Genomic DNA, 14,654 nt, shown 5'->3' on the forward strand with positions numbered 1-14,654 from the left:
GCTCCATTTGCTTGGAAAAATGGATCTTTGTTGAAGGTTCAACAGCTGAATAGGTGTGGGTCTAATGTGGGACTTTCTACTCAATTCCATATGATTCTATTTGATAATCTTTACTCCAGCACCATACTTTCTTCTTCAGGGTAGTTTAAGTATTGAAGGAAAATTTGCTCTTTTTTTCCAAAGCTGCTTGAATAGTCTAGGTTTGTCAAATGTCCTCATATTGCTGGTGAATAATGGCTTTTATTATGTAGCCTATTCCGATCAGGAGTATTCTGTTGCACATTTTCAAGGACCCATCTTTCTTTTATCTTTCTCATGCAACTGCTTCTATATTAGAATCAGATGCAGTAATTATAAAAACATGTAACTGATAAGTTTCAATCCCAGAATTTTCAGAAAAATGAAGAAGCACACTCAAAGGCCATATAGCTCCACAGGAGGCCAAGGGTGATAAGGAGACACTCCTTATTCTATCAGCCTCAGTAGAGTCAGGGAAGATCAGGGACGTAGAGAAGAGAATATTCTGAGTCTTCAGTGTACCCTATCGTATAACGGCCACACAGAGAACCCTCCTTTTAATTTCCCCTTGCCTATGTCCCTGGACGTTTGTCCAATGCCATGGCACATCATTCTCATAGGCAAATACTCAATATTTATTGAGTATTAAAAAATGCTGGAGCAGATAATTAAGAACCATTCTTAGATCACTCTATCATCATAAAGCCTAAAGTTCATATGTGTGTGTGTGTGCACAACACGTGCGCCCAGTTGTGTCTGACTCTTTGCAATCGCCTGGTCCATAGCCTGCCAGGCTCCTCTGTCCACGGAATTTCCCAGGCAAGGATGCTGGAGCGGGTTGCCATCTGCTACTCCCAGGGGATCTTCCTGACCCAGGGATCATGCCTTGGTCTCTGGGGTCTCCTGCATTGGCAGGCGGATTCTTTACCAGTAGCGCCCCGTGGTTTCCTGCCTTGTGAACTTGCAGCAATAACAAAAGCAAGTCCCTAGGGTTACACCAATAAAAATAAAATAATAATTATTACGATAACTATGGCAGCAAACACTCCTTACAGTGACCCAGATACTATAATAAGTGCTTTCTGTACTTTAGTAATTTAACTATCTATAATCCTCGTCCAGTAGGACCCTTATTATCTCTATTACTGATGAAGGAACTAAGACACAGAGATTACAGACGAGTTGGAAGCAGAATCAGGATATAAATCAAGCTGCAATGCCTATTTTTCTGAGCCTCTGTAATACTGCCTCAAGAAAAACTATGGTTTTTACCTCCCAAGCTCACAGTAATCTAAGCAGGGTCAATTCTCAGGCTCTGTGATGGAGATCCCCAGAGCGTACCCTAAAATAGATGACCCTACAATGTCCAAGATAAAATAGCATTTATATAGTGTTCTATACATTATAGAAAATGGTGTCTCATTTAAAAATATATTCATTTGTGTACAGACACAATAAACATTTTGGATAGCTTTGTATCAAAACATAACCCATGATTAACTCTAGGTAGTAGGACTGTGGATGATTTTTATCTCCATTGTCTTTTTAAACTTGCAATCTAAAAAATCAGAAACATATGTTATCTTTTTCTGATTAGGAAAAAAAAAAATCTAGTAGAGCAGTTTCCATTTTGAGGAACAGAATCCAAAGAAGAATTACCTGTTCTGGTTGGTGTCCGAATGGCTGCCCCGCTTCTTTCCAGGGGCCCGTCGGCAGAAGTCCCCTGGGAATATGGTCTGCCACAGCTGAGAAATAATGGAACAGCTGTAAGTAGGTCCTTTATTTTCAGAAAATTGTAGGCACACACCAGGTATGTATATATTAGGATAAAAAACAATCACATATTCTGGCACTCTACTTATTCCTCTGATGGAAAAAAAATCATTTTGTCTTTTACATGGACATTGATATGTGGGATACTGTTTTGGTCAGTGGTAAGGAAAGCATATTAAAAAGCAGAGACATTACTTTGCCAACAAAGGTCTGTCTAATCAAGGCTATGGTTTTTCCAGTAGTCATGTATGGATGTGAGAGTTGGACTATAAAGAAAGCTTAGTGCCGAAGAATTGATGCTTTTGAACTGTGGCGTTGGAGAAGATTCCTGAGAGTCCCTTGGACTACAAGGAAATCCAACCAGTCCATCCTAAAGAAGATCAATCCTGGGTGTTCATTGGAGGGACTGATGTTTAAGCTGAAACTCCAATACTTTGTCCACCTGATGCAGAGAGCTGACTCATTTGAAAAGACTCTGATGCTGGGAAAGATTGAGGGCAGGAGGAGAAGGGGATGGCAGAGGATGAGATGGTTAGATGGTATCACCGACACAATGGACATGGGTTTAGGTGGACTCCGGGAGTTGGTGATGGACAGGGAGGCCTGGCGTGCTGCGGTTCATGGGGTCGCAAAGAGTTGGACACGACTGAGCGACTGAACTGAACTGAAGGAAAGCATACTCAATACAAAGGATCAGACACTCTGTTCAACTCTCATGCTCTTCCACAATCAAGATCATATTTGAGGTGAAATGAAACTGTTGGTAATTTTCTCTGACATTATTTAGAGAATCCTGGAATAGTCAGCTACATACTTACAGCAGTGATTTTGGAAGTGCCTATGTGTATTTGGTCAAAAATATCTTTCCCAGCGGAATCATTTTGTGTCTGCTAAAAAGCTTCATGATTAGATTTATTTCTGTGGGTTATATCCAAAAAGCCCTTTAAAAAATGATTGCAAACATGAAAATAAAAAAACTGGTAGATTATTTTTATTTTTTGCCATAAAATTTAATTATTTGTCTTCAGATGGATCAGTTCACCTGTTAAGGTATATTTTGACAAACAGTGGCTGTAAACCTGACCACACAGGATGCAAGTTGAGAAAAACAGATCAAGGGAGTATACTGTGGGCAAAGGAGAAAAAGGGCTTCCCTGGGGGCTCAGTGGTAAAGAATCCGTTTGCCAGTGCAGGAGATGTGGGTTCAATCTCTGGGTTGAGAGGATGCCCTGGAGAAGGAAATGGCTACCCACATCAGTATTCTTGCCTGGAGAATCTCATGGACAGAGGAGCCTGGAGGGCTACAATCCATGGGGTTGCAAAGAGTTGAATATCAACATGGAGAAAAATGAAGGTCCTTGAGAGATGGGCAGGGTTCTTTAACATAAGAAGTTGGAGGAGGCAGGCTACATTTGCTTTCTCAACAGTTTGACTGTTTAATAAATTACAAAGTAATCCCGCAAATGGTCTGGCAAGTTTCTTCTCTCACTTATCTTGTTTAGAGACTTGATTAGGTTTTAATTCTGTATTTTGTTTCTGGGTTCTTTCATTCTGCCTAATATTATTCATACAAAGGGTCTCAGAGAACTTTTGTTTATTTGCTATTTAGCCACAAATTACTCACTCTAAATAGAAAAGAGAAGAATCATAGTTTATAATTTAATATATTAAATATCTCATCACTTTTTCCCCTTGAATTGTGTTTATATGTGTAGTAGAGATAAGCATTTCCCAGTTAGAGTGTTTTCATCCAAAGCAAATTTATTTTTCAAGCCTTGAATGTCAGTGGAAAGCATCACATATGAAATATTTTTAATTATGAAATCCCATCAGTCTGACTCAGGGACTCAAAAGAAAATGACAGAACCGAAGGAAAAAGTCCATAGGTGTAAATTATGGGTTTCTGTTCTGGGATGAAACTTGGTAAAAGTAGTTTACTAGTTTGAAGATTTTTCTCTGCAAGATAATACTTGAAAGGAACGTTTAAATTAGGAGTTCAAATAGACTACCTCTCCTGCCAGAAAAACAGCTTGTTGCATAGACGTTACAGCAGCCAAGAGACTCGGATTCAACGCCAAGCCCTTCAAGTTCAGCAGGGAAAACCACAATAATTAGTCGTGTGTTTCTGGAGCTCTCTGTGCCTACATGGGTGGCTGCCTTGAAGGCAATAATAAAACATGGTTTGAATTATAGATTTATAAAGCCCCAGCAAATAAAACACACACTACTGGATTTATAAACATTACTGAACAAGTAGGCAGTTAAATTCCCTTGTTTTTCTCCAAAACCTCTTTTATAAAAATCCCATTACATTCTTTCTGCTAAGAATACCAAAAAAAAAAAAAAGAAAAGACTTCGGTGAGCAAAGCTACGGAAGTGGTATAATACATCTTTTCTGAACCCCTTGGTTCTTCCTATAGGCAACTGATTTCTTAAAAGTCTGCAGCTCACAGTGGGAGTGTCTCCCTAGAAACGCTGCAAGCAGATGTCATTGAGTCTGGTGACTCCCTTGGGTTTCATCTGGGCCCAGGACGCACACCACAAAAAAGTGTTTCTTCAGGGTGTTCCCCCAGACACTAGCTCCACGGGCAATTACTGGGTGTTAACCTAAAGAAATGGGTTCTGTGGTTAAATAAAGTCAGGAGATGCCAGAGGAAACAAAACTCAAGGCGTTTTCTTTTTGCAGGACTTCTCAGAGCTTCCAATAAAGTGATGTGTGTTGTAAATCGCTAAAAGGAAAATATGATAGGCCTGTTTTACCACAGAAAAAGATGGGATTAACATCCTAAGGGAATGATTCTATTGAAAATGGTGTTATGCACAGAGCAACAGAGTAAGGTTTGGATGGTGGAATAACTTTTCACTCAGGTCCTAACCAAACACAAATTATCATCCCTTTGAAAGTATTTATAAAGAGAAAAGAAGCAAAAATAAAGATTATAAAAATGATTATTTAACACAGAATTTATGAACAAAGGGTCAGAAAATGAAATTTGTGAGGCTTAAATTTGAATTCACTGGTCAAATCTGGGTCTGTGACCCAGTATTTGATATAAGAAGACCAACATGTAACTAATTTATTCAGTTATGGTCATTTAGCTTAGGGGGGGGAATAACATTTTATTCAAGGCACTCTCATAATTATACTTAATTTTAAAACACTCAACTCTTTTCTACTTAAAAAAATTGCAATGCTTTAAAGCAGGTATTCAAGATGAAGCTATTACTGAAGAACAATAATATGTTAATTGGTAGAGAAGGTATTCCTTTTTTAGTGACAATATAGACAAAATAATTAATCTTACCATGTTAGGTTCTTTTTTCTTATCCCCTGTAAGAGACAACACTTTGTCTCCCTATTTAAACATGACAGAGCAGCACAGGCAATCGCTTCATTGTATTCAGAGATCCATTTGGGAACAGTCACAATGTGTGACACATTATCTGCACATTTTTAAAATGTCACAATGGGAAATGCAACCTTAAAAAACAGTACCTTTAAAATCGGTATAAAATTCTCCCTGGAGAACAAGTAAAAGATATCCCAGCAAAATACCAAATTACACTGAATGACTCGATAGGAGTTTTTAATTAGATGTTTGATGCACTCTCTATCAGTAAGCAGGTAAAATATACAACTAATTATTTTATATCAGCACCACAGACATGTATGGAACATAAGGTCTCTAAAATTCCTATGAATGGAGAAGCACTGAAAAATTAAGCTTCTATTCCAGCCTATTCAACACAGACCACACTGTCTTGGACATTCTTGTCAACTACTTAGGCAACCTACACAAAGCTATGTGGGCTGGTGGTGAGAGTTCCTAAGGGGAAAACCAGTGTTAGTTTTATTATTACTTAGACTCCGGTGAACAACATAAAATTCCTTACCTGCTGCATATAACAGGTGGATTCAGGATCTGAGGAGAAAGATCAGGGGCGCTCTGTGTGTAAGTTAAGGCCCGGTGAGAACTTAGGCCTGATTTGGCAGTTGTGTCGGAAGACTCTGGGAACTGCACTGCAGAAACTTTGCTGACCGGGCTGCTGGCAGGGGTCCCGTGGAGAGGTGAGGAACAGGGTGAGGAAAGAGGTGAAATTTTCACAAGGGAACCTAATAAACAAAGAGAGAACTGTTAAGTCCTAAGTAAATGTCTTTGAAAGTCAAAATTGCAGCTCTTAGCCTTCCCTTTGGACTCCTTTTAACTCGGGAAGGACCATGTGAGTCCTCAGACCACAGGGCCGGCCTCTTCTGCAGACAGGCTGCACAGTGGGGGCATCACTACAGCATGAAATATGAGAAATGAATCATCATGAAAATTCAGTGGCAATGCTAGCAAGTTCAGTTAAAGCCCTGGTGTCCTGGAGTAACTTCAGGACAGAAAGATATTATTTTCTAATCTTTATTGGAGTATAGAACGCCTTATTGCCAAATTCAGACTTAAATTGAAGAAAGTAGGGAAAACCACTAGACCATTCAGGTATGACCTAAATCAAATCCCTTATGATTATACAGTGGAAGTGAGAAATAGATTTAAGGGCCTAGATCTGATAGACAGACTGCCTGATGAACAATGGAATGAGGTTCGTGACATTGTACAGGAGACAGGGATCAAGACCATCCCCATGGAAAAGAAATGCAAAAAAAGCAAAACGGCTGTCTGGGGAGGCCTTACAAATAGCTGTGAAAAGAAGAGAAGTGAAAAGCAAAGGAGAAAAAGAAAGATATAAACATCTGAATGCGGAGTTCCAAAGAACAGCAAGAAGAGATAAGAAAGCCTTCTTCAGCGATCAATGCAAAAAAATAGAGGAAAACAACAAAATGGGAAAGACTAGAGATCTCTTCAAGAAAATCAGAGATACCAAAGGAACATTTCATGCAAAGATGGTCTCGATAAAGGACAGAAATGGTATGGGCCTAACAGAAGCAGAAGATATCAAGAAGAGGTGGCAAGAATACACAGAAGAACTGTACAAAAAGATCTTCATGACCCAGATAATCACAATGGTGTGATCACTGACCTAGAGCTAGACATCCTGGAATGTGAAGTCAAGTGGGCCTTAGGAAGCATCACTAAGAACAAAGCTAGTGGAGATGATAGAATTCCAGTTGAGCTATTCCAAATCCTGAAGGATGATGCTGTGAAAGTGCTGCACTCAATATGCCAGCAAATTTGGAAAACTCAGCAGTGGCCACAGGACTGGAAAAGGTCAGTTTTCATTCCAATCCCAAAGAAAGTCAATGCCAAAGAATGCTCAAACTACCACACAATTGCACTCGTCTCACACACTAGTAAAGTAATGCTCAAAATTCTCCAAGCCAGGCTTCAGCAATATGCGAACCGTGAACTTCCAGATGTTCAAGCTGGATTTAGAAAAGGCAGAGGAACCAGAGATCAAATTGCCAACATCCGCTGGATCATGGAAAAAGCAAGAGAGTTCCAGAAAAACATCTATTTCTGCTTTATTGACTATGCCAAAGCCTTTGACTGGATCACAATAAACTGTGGAAAATTCTGAAAGAGATGGGAATACCAGACCACCTGATCTGCCTCTTGAGAAATTTGTATGCAGGTCAGGAAGCAACAGTTAGAACTGGACATGGAACAACAGACTGGTTCCAAATAGGAAAAGGAGTACGTCAAGGCTGTATATTGTCACCCTGCTTATTTAACTTATATGCAGAGTACATCATGAGAAACGCTGGACTGGAAGAAACACAAACTGGAATCAAGATTGCCGGGAGAAATATCAATAACCTCAGATATGCAGATGACACCACCCTTATGGTAGAAAGTGAAGAGGAACTCAAAAGCCTCTTGATGAAAGTGAAAGTGGAGAGTGAAAAAGTTGGCTTAAAGCTCAACATTCAGAAAACGAAGATCATGGCATCCGGTCCCATCACTTCATGGGAAATAGATGGGGAAACAGTGGAAACAGTGTCAGACTTTATATTTCTGGGCTCCAAAATCACTGCAGATGGTGACTGCAGCCATGAAATTAAGACACTTACTCCTTGGAAGGAAAGTTATGACCAACCTAGATAGCATATTCAAAAGCAGAGACATTACTTTGCCAACAAAGGTTCATCTAGTCAAGGCTATGGTTTTTCCTGTGGTCATGTATGAATGTGAGAGTTGGACTGTGAAGAAGGCTGAGCACCAAAGAATTGATGCTTTTGAACTGTGGTGTTGGAGAAGACTCTTGACAGTCCCTTGGACTGCAAGGAGATCCAACCAGTCCATTCTGAAGGAGATCAGCCCTGGGATTTCTTTGGAAGGAATGATGCTAAAGCTGAAACTCCAGTACTTTGGCCACCTCATGCGAAGAGTTGACTCATTGGAAAAGACTCTGATGCTGGGAGGGATTGGGGGCAAGAGGAGAAGGGGAAGACAGAGGATGAGATGGCTGGATGGCATCACTGACTGGATGGACGTGAGTCTTAGTGAACTCCGGGAGTTCATGATGGACAGCGAGGCCTGGCCTGCTGCGATTCATGGGGTCGCAAAGAGTCGGACACGACAGAGTGACTGATCTGATCCGATCTGATAGATGATTTACAATGCTGTGTTAGCACATCAAAGTGAATTCCCATATAGGCCATTGCAGAGTATTGAGAGAGTTCCCCGTGCTATACAGCAGGTTACTATTAGTTTCCTATTTTATATAGCGACTTCACTTTCAATTTTCACTTTCATGCATTAGAGAAGGAAATGGCATCCCACTCCAGTATTCTTGCCTGGAGAATCCCAGGGACAGGGGAGCCTGGTGGGCTGCTGTCTATGGGGTCGCACAGAGTTGGACACGACTGAAGTGACTTAGCAGCAGCAGTGTGTATATATTGATTCCAATCTCCCAATTTATCTCCGCCCCCATCACTTATATTCTGGTGACCATAAGGTTTTCAACATCTGTAACTCTACTTGTTTTGTAAACATGTCCATTTGTAACCTCCCCCCGTTTTTTTTTGTAGATTCCACCTATAAGCTATATCATATGATATTTGTCTTTCTGCAGAAGGGTATTATTTTCTCCTCCCATTTTTGTTTTCTCTTGGCATTCTGACCTGATGATAATAGTTAAAAACTTCTCATGTGTTTGCCTTCTCTTTCGTTATGAGGTTTTTAGTAGCAACAGGATCTGCCATAGTTTTCAACATTAATGTATGTGGAGCAGAGTTTTTTGGCAGGCATTGGCTGCTTAGTGGTGGTAATGGTTTCGTTGCTAAGTCATGTCTGATGCTTGTGACCCTGTGGACTGTAGCCTGCCAGGCTCCTCTGTCCATGGGATTTTCCAGGCAAGAATACTGGAGTGGGTTACCACCTCCAGGCAATCTTCCTGATCCAGGGATCAAACTTGTGCCTCCTGTGTCACAAGCAGATTCTTTATCTCTGAGCCACCACTGGTTGCTTAAAATATGTAAATGAAGAAGATCCATTTTTGAGAGAGTTTATTAACCATCCACACTTTCAGTGAAACTAACTTTTGTGTGTCAGAAACTGTTTGGATACATTGAAAAATGTAACATGATCCATTACAGATGAAACAATGACTTCAAGCTCAAATGATAAGTGTGGACATTTGTGCCAAACTGTGTTTACTCTTGGTTGTGAAAATTTTAAAGAGCACTGGCATCCATTTCCAAGCACTGACGTCTGAGGACCGGGATGATGTCTTTTGAAGTTACTCTCTCCAAATACAGAGAATACAGCCTGCACTAAAACTGAAGGAGAGAGAGAGAGAAGTTCTAACCAGCCTCTCGCTTACTATTTCTCATGACCACATGGCTAAACAGTCTACTGTAAAGCAAATAAAATGAAATCCTTAAAAGTCATTTTTCTATTGCTCATCACTCTGGGGAGACATACAGCCAGCAATATTCACATCACTGAATAAGATGTGTGGTGACCTGGCAGCTGGCCTAGTTTGCTTCCAATGTCCAGTTCTCTCAAAAGTTTTATTTGTCACAGCCAGAGGTTTTCTGGTCCACTGAAAGGAATATTAGGCTTGTTGATTGGCTTTTATAATGTTTAAGTTTCTTGTTAGCACTGCTATTTATTATTTTGTCTACTTTAAAATATAAGAAATTATACTCTTTCTTTGATTAAATGTGGAGGCTAGCTACCCCTCCAAGGCCTTTTCTCAATATTTCTATGGATTCCTGATCAACAGCTCAACCTCTGCCTATGTTGAACAAATGAAACCACTTTGACCCAGGAAGATTAAATAACCTCCCCAGGGTCACAGTGAGAGGAAATAGGAGAATATGGAGTGAGCCTAGCATTCTTGGTAGATTGTGCTTTATTAGCACACTATTCTATCAGAAACGACCCAACGAGGAAGGAAAATTCATTGTCTACTAGGTTGCATGTTTTGCTCTTTACAATCACATACCTTATGGTTTGCATTTTGATTTCTATTACTACTGAAAAGATTTAGCTATTTTACCAAAGAAAAATCAAAGTGTTAGTTGTGTTTGACTCTCTGCAACCCCATGGACTGTAGCCCACCAGGCTCCTCTGTCCATTGGATTCTCTATTCAAGAATATTGGAGTAGGTAGCCATTCCCTTTTCCAAGGGGTCTTCCCAATCCAGGGATCAAACCTAGCATTGCAGGCAAATTTTTCACAGTCTGAGCCACTGCTGACAAACTATATCCTTATGTAATTTCCTGAGCCAAAAGACACCTAAGTACACTGGATTTTTAACTCACTGTTTTCCAACCAACCTATCATTGTGTGCAGCAAGTAAGTTACAAGTGTTCTGGGAAGTACTAACAGTTGTACATTTTTATCAATTTGAGTGCTCCAGAATAAATTAAATTTTATTATGATCACTAATATAATTTGATTTTCTTATTTTATAAATTAAATACAAATTTCAAAAACCTCTCAATTCTTTTCATTTCACCACAGCTATATAACATATTTGCACATATCATTATACAAATATATAAGCTGTCATATAAGAAAAGTTAGAAAGTGTTAGTTTAATTTAGACTATTTATTAAATTAAGGCCGACTGAGTCTCCAGATAATCTTAGAAAAGCAGCTTAACCATTAAGGAGTTGGATACTAGTTCGATGTGGTTTAAAGGTTATCAAGGTATTTGCACAGAGTAAGTATCCCAATGATTTGTTCATTTAACAAATATTGATTGTGCACCCCATTCCAGGGAGTAAAGGATGCGATAGTGAATGAAAGAAAATTCCCTGCTCTTGGAGCTTTCAGGGGAGACAGAAACTAGAGAAAGAAGAGAAGGAGGAAGAAGAAAGGGGGTTGGGGAAGAAAAGAAAGTCAGGGAATTTTAACTGATACAAAGAAACTATTATACAAAGTAAGCTAAGTCAGAAAGAGAAAGACAAATATTGCATATTAATGCATGTATATGGAATCTAAAAAGATAGTACTGATCACCCTACTTGCATAGCAGCAAAGAAGACACAGACATGTTGGACACAGTGGGGGAAGGAGGAGGTGGGATGATGAGAGAATAGCACTGAAACATAAACATTGCTATATGTAAAACAAATAGCCAGTGGGAGTTCGATGTATGATGCAGGGAACCCAAAGTCGTGCTCTGTGATAACCTAGAGGGGTGGCATGGGGATGGAGGTGGGAGGTGGAGTCAAGAGGGAGGGGACATATGTATACCTATGGCTGATTCATGTCAATGTACGGCAAAAACCATCACAATATTGTAAAGTAATTATCCTCTAATTAAAAAAAAATATATATATATATACACACCACATAAGTAAATATATTTCATACCCAGAAAACAAATAATGCAGAGGATAGAGGATCAAGAAGGACAGAATGCACTAAGGGTAACATTTGAACAGAGGCTTGATAAAATAAGGAAGACATTTAGACAAGTATTGGGGAAAACATGTTCCAGAAAGAGGGACCTACCTGGGGGTTGTCAGAGGATCAGTTAGGAGGTCAGTGTGACTGCAGGTTAGCAAAAAGAGGAAGGAGGGGAAGGGAACATGGTCAGAGAGATTGTGGGGCAAGGTTGCATGGGGCTGGCCAGGTCATGGCAAAGTTTTAATTCCAGCATCATTTTTTTTTTTTTAAGGAATTATCTTTTTTGTGGTGGTTGTTTTTTGTATGTTTTGTTTAGCTGCATTGCAAGGTATGAAAGATCTTAGTTTCCTGACCAGGGATTGAAACCGTGCCCCCTGCAGTGGAAGCACAGTGTCTTAACCACTGGATCACCAGGAAAGTCCCAGTTGGGTGGCGCTAGTGGTAAAGAACCTGCCTGCCAATGCCAGAGACATAAGAGATGCGAATTCGATCCCTGGGTCAGAAAGATTCCCTGGAGGAGGGCATGGCAACCCACTACAGCATTCTTGCCTGAAAAGTCCTATGGACAGAGGAGCCTGGTGCCTACAATCCATGGGGTCACAAATGATCCATACAGTCCACAGAGCAGGACGTGAATGAACAACTGAGCACACAGGCACACCAAAGAGGCTCCTGACAGGCACCGCTTTAGGCCATTTCTTAATTATTCTGATAACTAATTGTGAGTTTGGGGATAGTTTCCTAGCACTTTTTAAAAGTAGTTGAAAGCCTGTGGGAACATGATCCATTTCTGTCTGCACACATATATTTTCTGAAGGCAATTTATGAGAGGAGTGATTTTCTTCATTGTTGATTTTTAATAGCTGCCAGCTGATTCACTTAGAGACATGCAATTCGCTCTTAAAAATTTAAAAATCCACTCAATGATTAGAGTTCTTGGAACTTAGGGATTAACAAAATTTAAAACAAATAAGCAGAACTAAAGACTCCAGACTTACTGCCTGGAATGAAATTTAAAATGAACCTTGTAACAGAGGAAAAACACTTTGCTTCTGCAAGGGTGTGAGGTTACATATTTTGAATGATGTGAACAAGCAGGGGTCTTGGCAACCCCCTGAAAAGCAAGAACATTTTATTCTACAGGTGAGAAGATAAAGGCATAAACATATAAATTTCTTTTTCCTCAAGCCAAACTATTTCTCACAGTGTGTGTTATCATAGTCTACTTAAAATTTTAAAAGCATAAATGGTTAGGAATGCTGTAGGAAATGGCCATATATTTACATATATTAGTCTTCAAATAGGAGAGATGACAAATGTAGAGAATAATCAAATGAAAGAAGTGAAAGTCGCTCAGTCATGTCTGACTCTTTGTGATCCCATGAACTATACAGTCCATGGAATTCTCCAGGCCAGGATACTGGAGTGGGTAGCCTTTCCTTTCTCCAGGAGATCTTCCCAACCCAGGGATTGAACCCAGGTCTCCCGCATTGTAGGCAGGTTCTTTACCAGCTGAGCCACACGGGAAGCCCAAGAATACTGGAGTGGGTAGCCTGTCCCTTCTCCAGCGGATCTTCCCAACCCAGGAATCGAACCAGGATCTCCTGCATTGCAGGTGGATTCTTTACCAACTGAGCTATGAGGGAAGACTACTCTTTCTTAGAAGGAGAGACTGCAAATAAAATTATTTCACAGGAAAAGGATATTATTATATGTCATCAAAAACAAATTATTTTATAAGATTATTTAAAGTGTAATCATGTCTAAAGTTAGAGGGATAGAACTGATAACCCCTGAAGTCTCACCCAATCTTATGTTACACAAATACACACACACACATACACATGAAGGGACTGAGATAAATGTGCATGCTCTCAAACATATTTATCTTCATTTTTCTTGAATAATTCTAAGAGACTCCAGGAAAAAGACCCAGCTCATGAAATACAATTCTTTGGATGATTCAGACCACTCTACTCTGAAATACTTAAAATTAAAAATTTAAAAATTAAAAACATAACTTTAAAAAGTTCTAAAGTACCAACTCCTTTGAGTAATTGAGTCTTTAATTCCTTGCTCCTGAGAACATGAGAAAATGTGGGTCAAGACACAAGGAACTTTGGGCAATCAAAAGGAGATGATAAACAATACTGGAGGGAAATGATTTAAGTGAATCCATCTGTTTGTGCTTTAAAATTCTGTTTAATTTTCATTGAACAAAAAAGGGACCAGCCTGTCTGATAAATACATGCCTCTTCTCCACACCCACAGGAAAACAGCCCCAATATTTTTCCAAACCAAAAAGTAAAATTACACAGATGCAAAAAGGAAAAAAAAATCACAATGCCATAATTCAAGTTGTCTCTCATTTCAAATTTTCTATAGGCAAAACTCAGTCTAACTTTCAGGTGTAGAGATATCTGTAATCATTGCAATAGGATTATCAGAATCATAAAATTTATAAGAATCTGGAAAGGGAACGACTCACTGCAGCTCTGATAAGCATGAATTAGAGAGATTTCAAAAGTAGAATGACAGAAAGGCATTTTTACATATTCAGTGACTCAGAAAAGCAACACAGAAATATAAATTATATTTATATCTCCTGTTTCCAGGCTTTAATCAAAGGACTCATATGTGATTTCATCCATTTATTTTATATTAGTAACTGCATAATAATTGGTTGTGCTTCAACTGTTTAAATGAATACTGATGGATGGAGCCAGAGGACTCACTGTTTACTTGATTTGCGCAAAGAACAGATTTCATTAGTCCCATCTCAAAACAGGTCGTTTATCTTCCAGTGTTTCTGTATTCTAAGTTTACGCTTGCATCCCCCTATCTCTTCTGCCTACTGCTTCTTACTTTCCTCCTCACACTTTATTTAATTCCATTTCCTTACTCTCTTGGCCACATAAAGGGGCTTTTCTCTGCCTCTTTCCACATTTTCTTGAAACCCAGGGCAGGGGTGGGGGTTGGGGAGGTGGGTGTAGCAGGGCATCACACTCACTTAAATCACATCTATTTGGCAAATCAACCCCAACCAGCCATCCA

At 39.5% G+C, this 14,654-nt stretch overlaps 1 protein-coding gene across 1 annotated transcript in view; it reads right to left on the bottom strand.

Annotated features, from left to right (window-relative positions):
• Positions 1-14,654, bottom strand: part of PDE3A (phosphodiesterase 3A) — a 370,530-nt gene that overhangs the window by 36,380 nt on the left and 319,496 nt on the right. Inside the window, exons 6-7 of the mRNA XM_061417690.1 lie at positions 5,686-5,905; positions 1,678-1,763 (exon numbers count right to left, since the gene is read on the bottom strand). Of these exons, the coding sequence (XP_061273674.1) occupies positions 1,678-1,763; positions 5,686-5,905 (306 nt within the window). The remainder of the gene's footprint in view (positions 1-1,677; positions 1,764-5,685; positions 5,906-14,654) is intronic.

Source organism: Bos javanicus, chromosome 5 (assembly GCF_032452875.1).
Source record: "Bos javanicus breed banteng chromosome 5, ARS-OSU_banteng_1.0, whole genome shotgun sequence".
Taxonomy (NCBI): domain Eukaryota; kingdom Metazoa; phylum Chordata; class Mammalia; order Artiodactyla; family Bovidae; genus Bos; species Bos javanicus.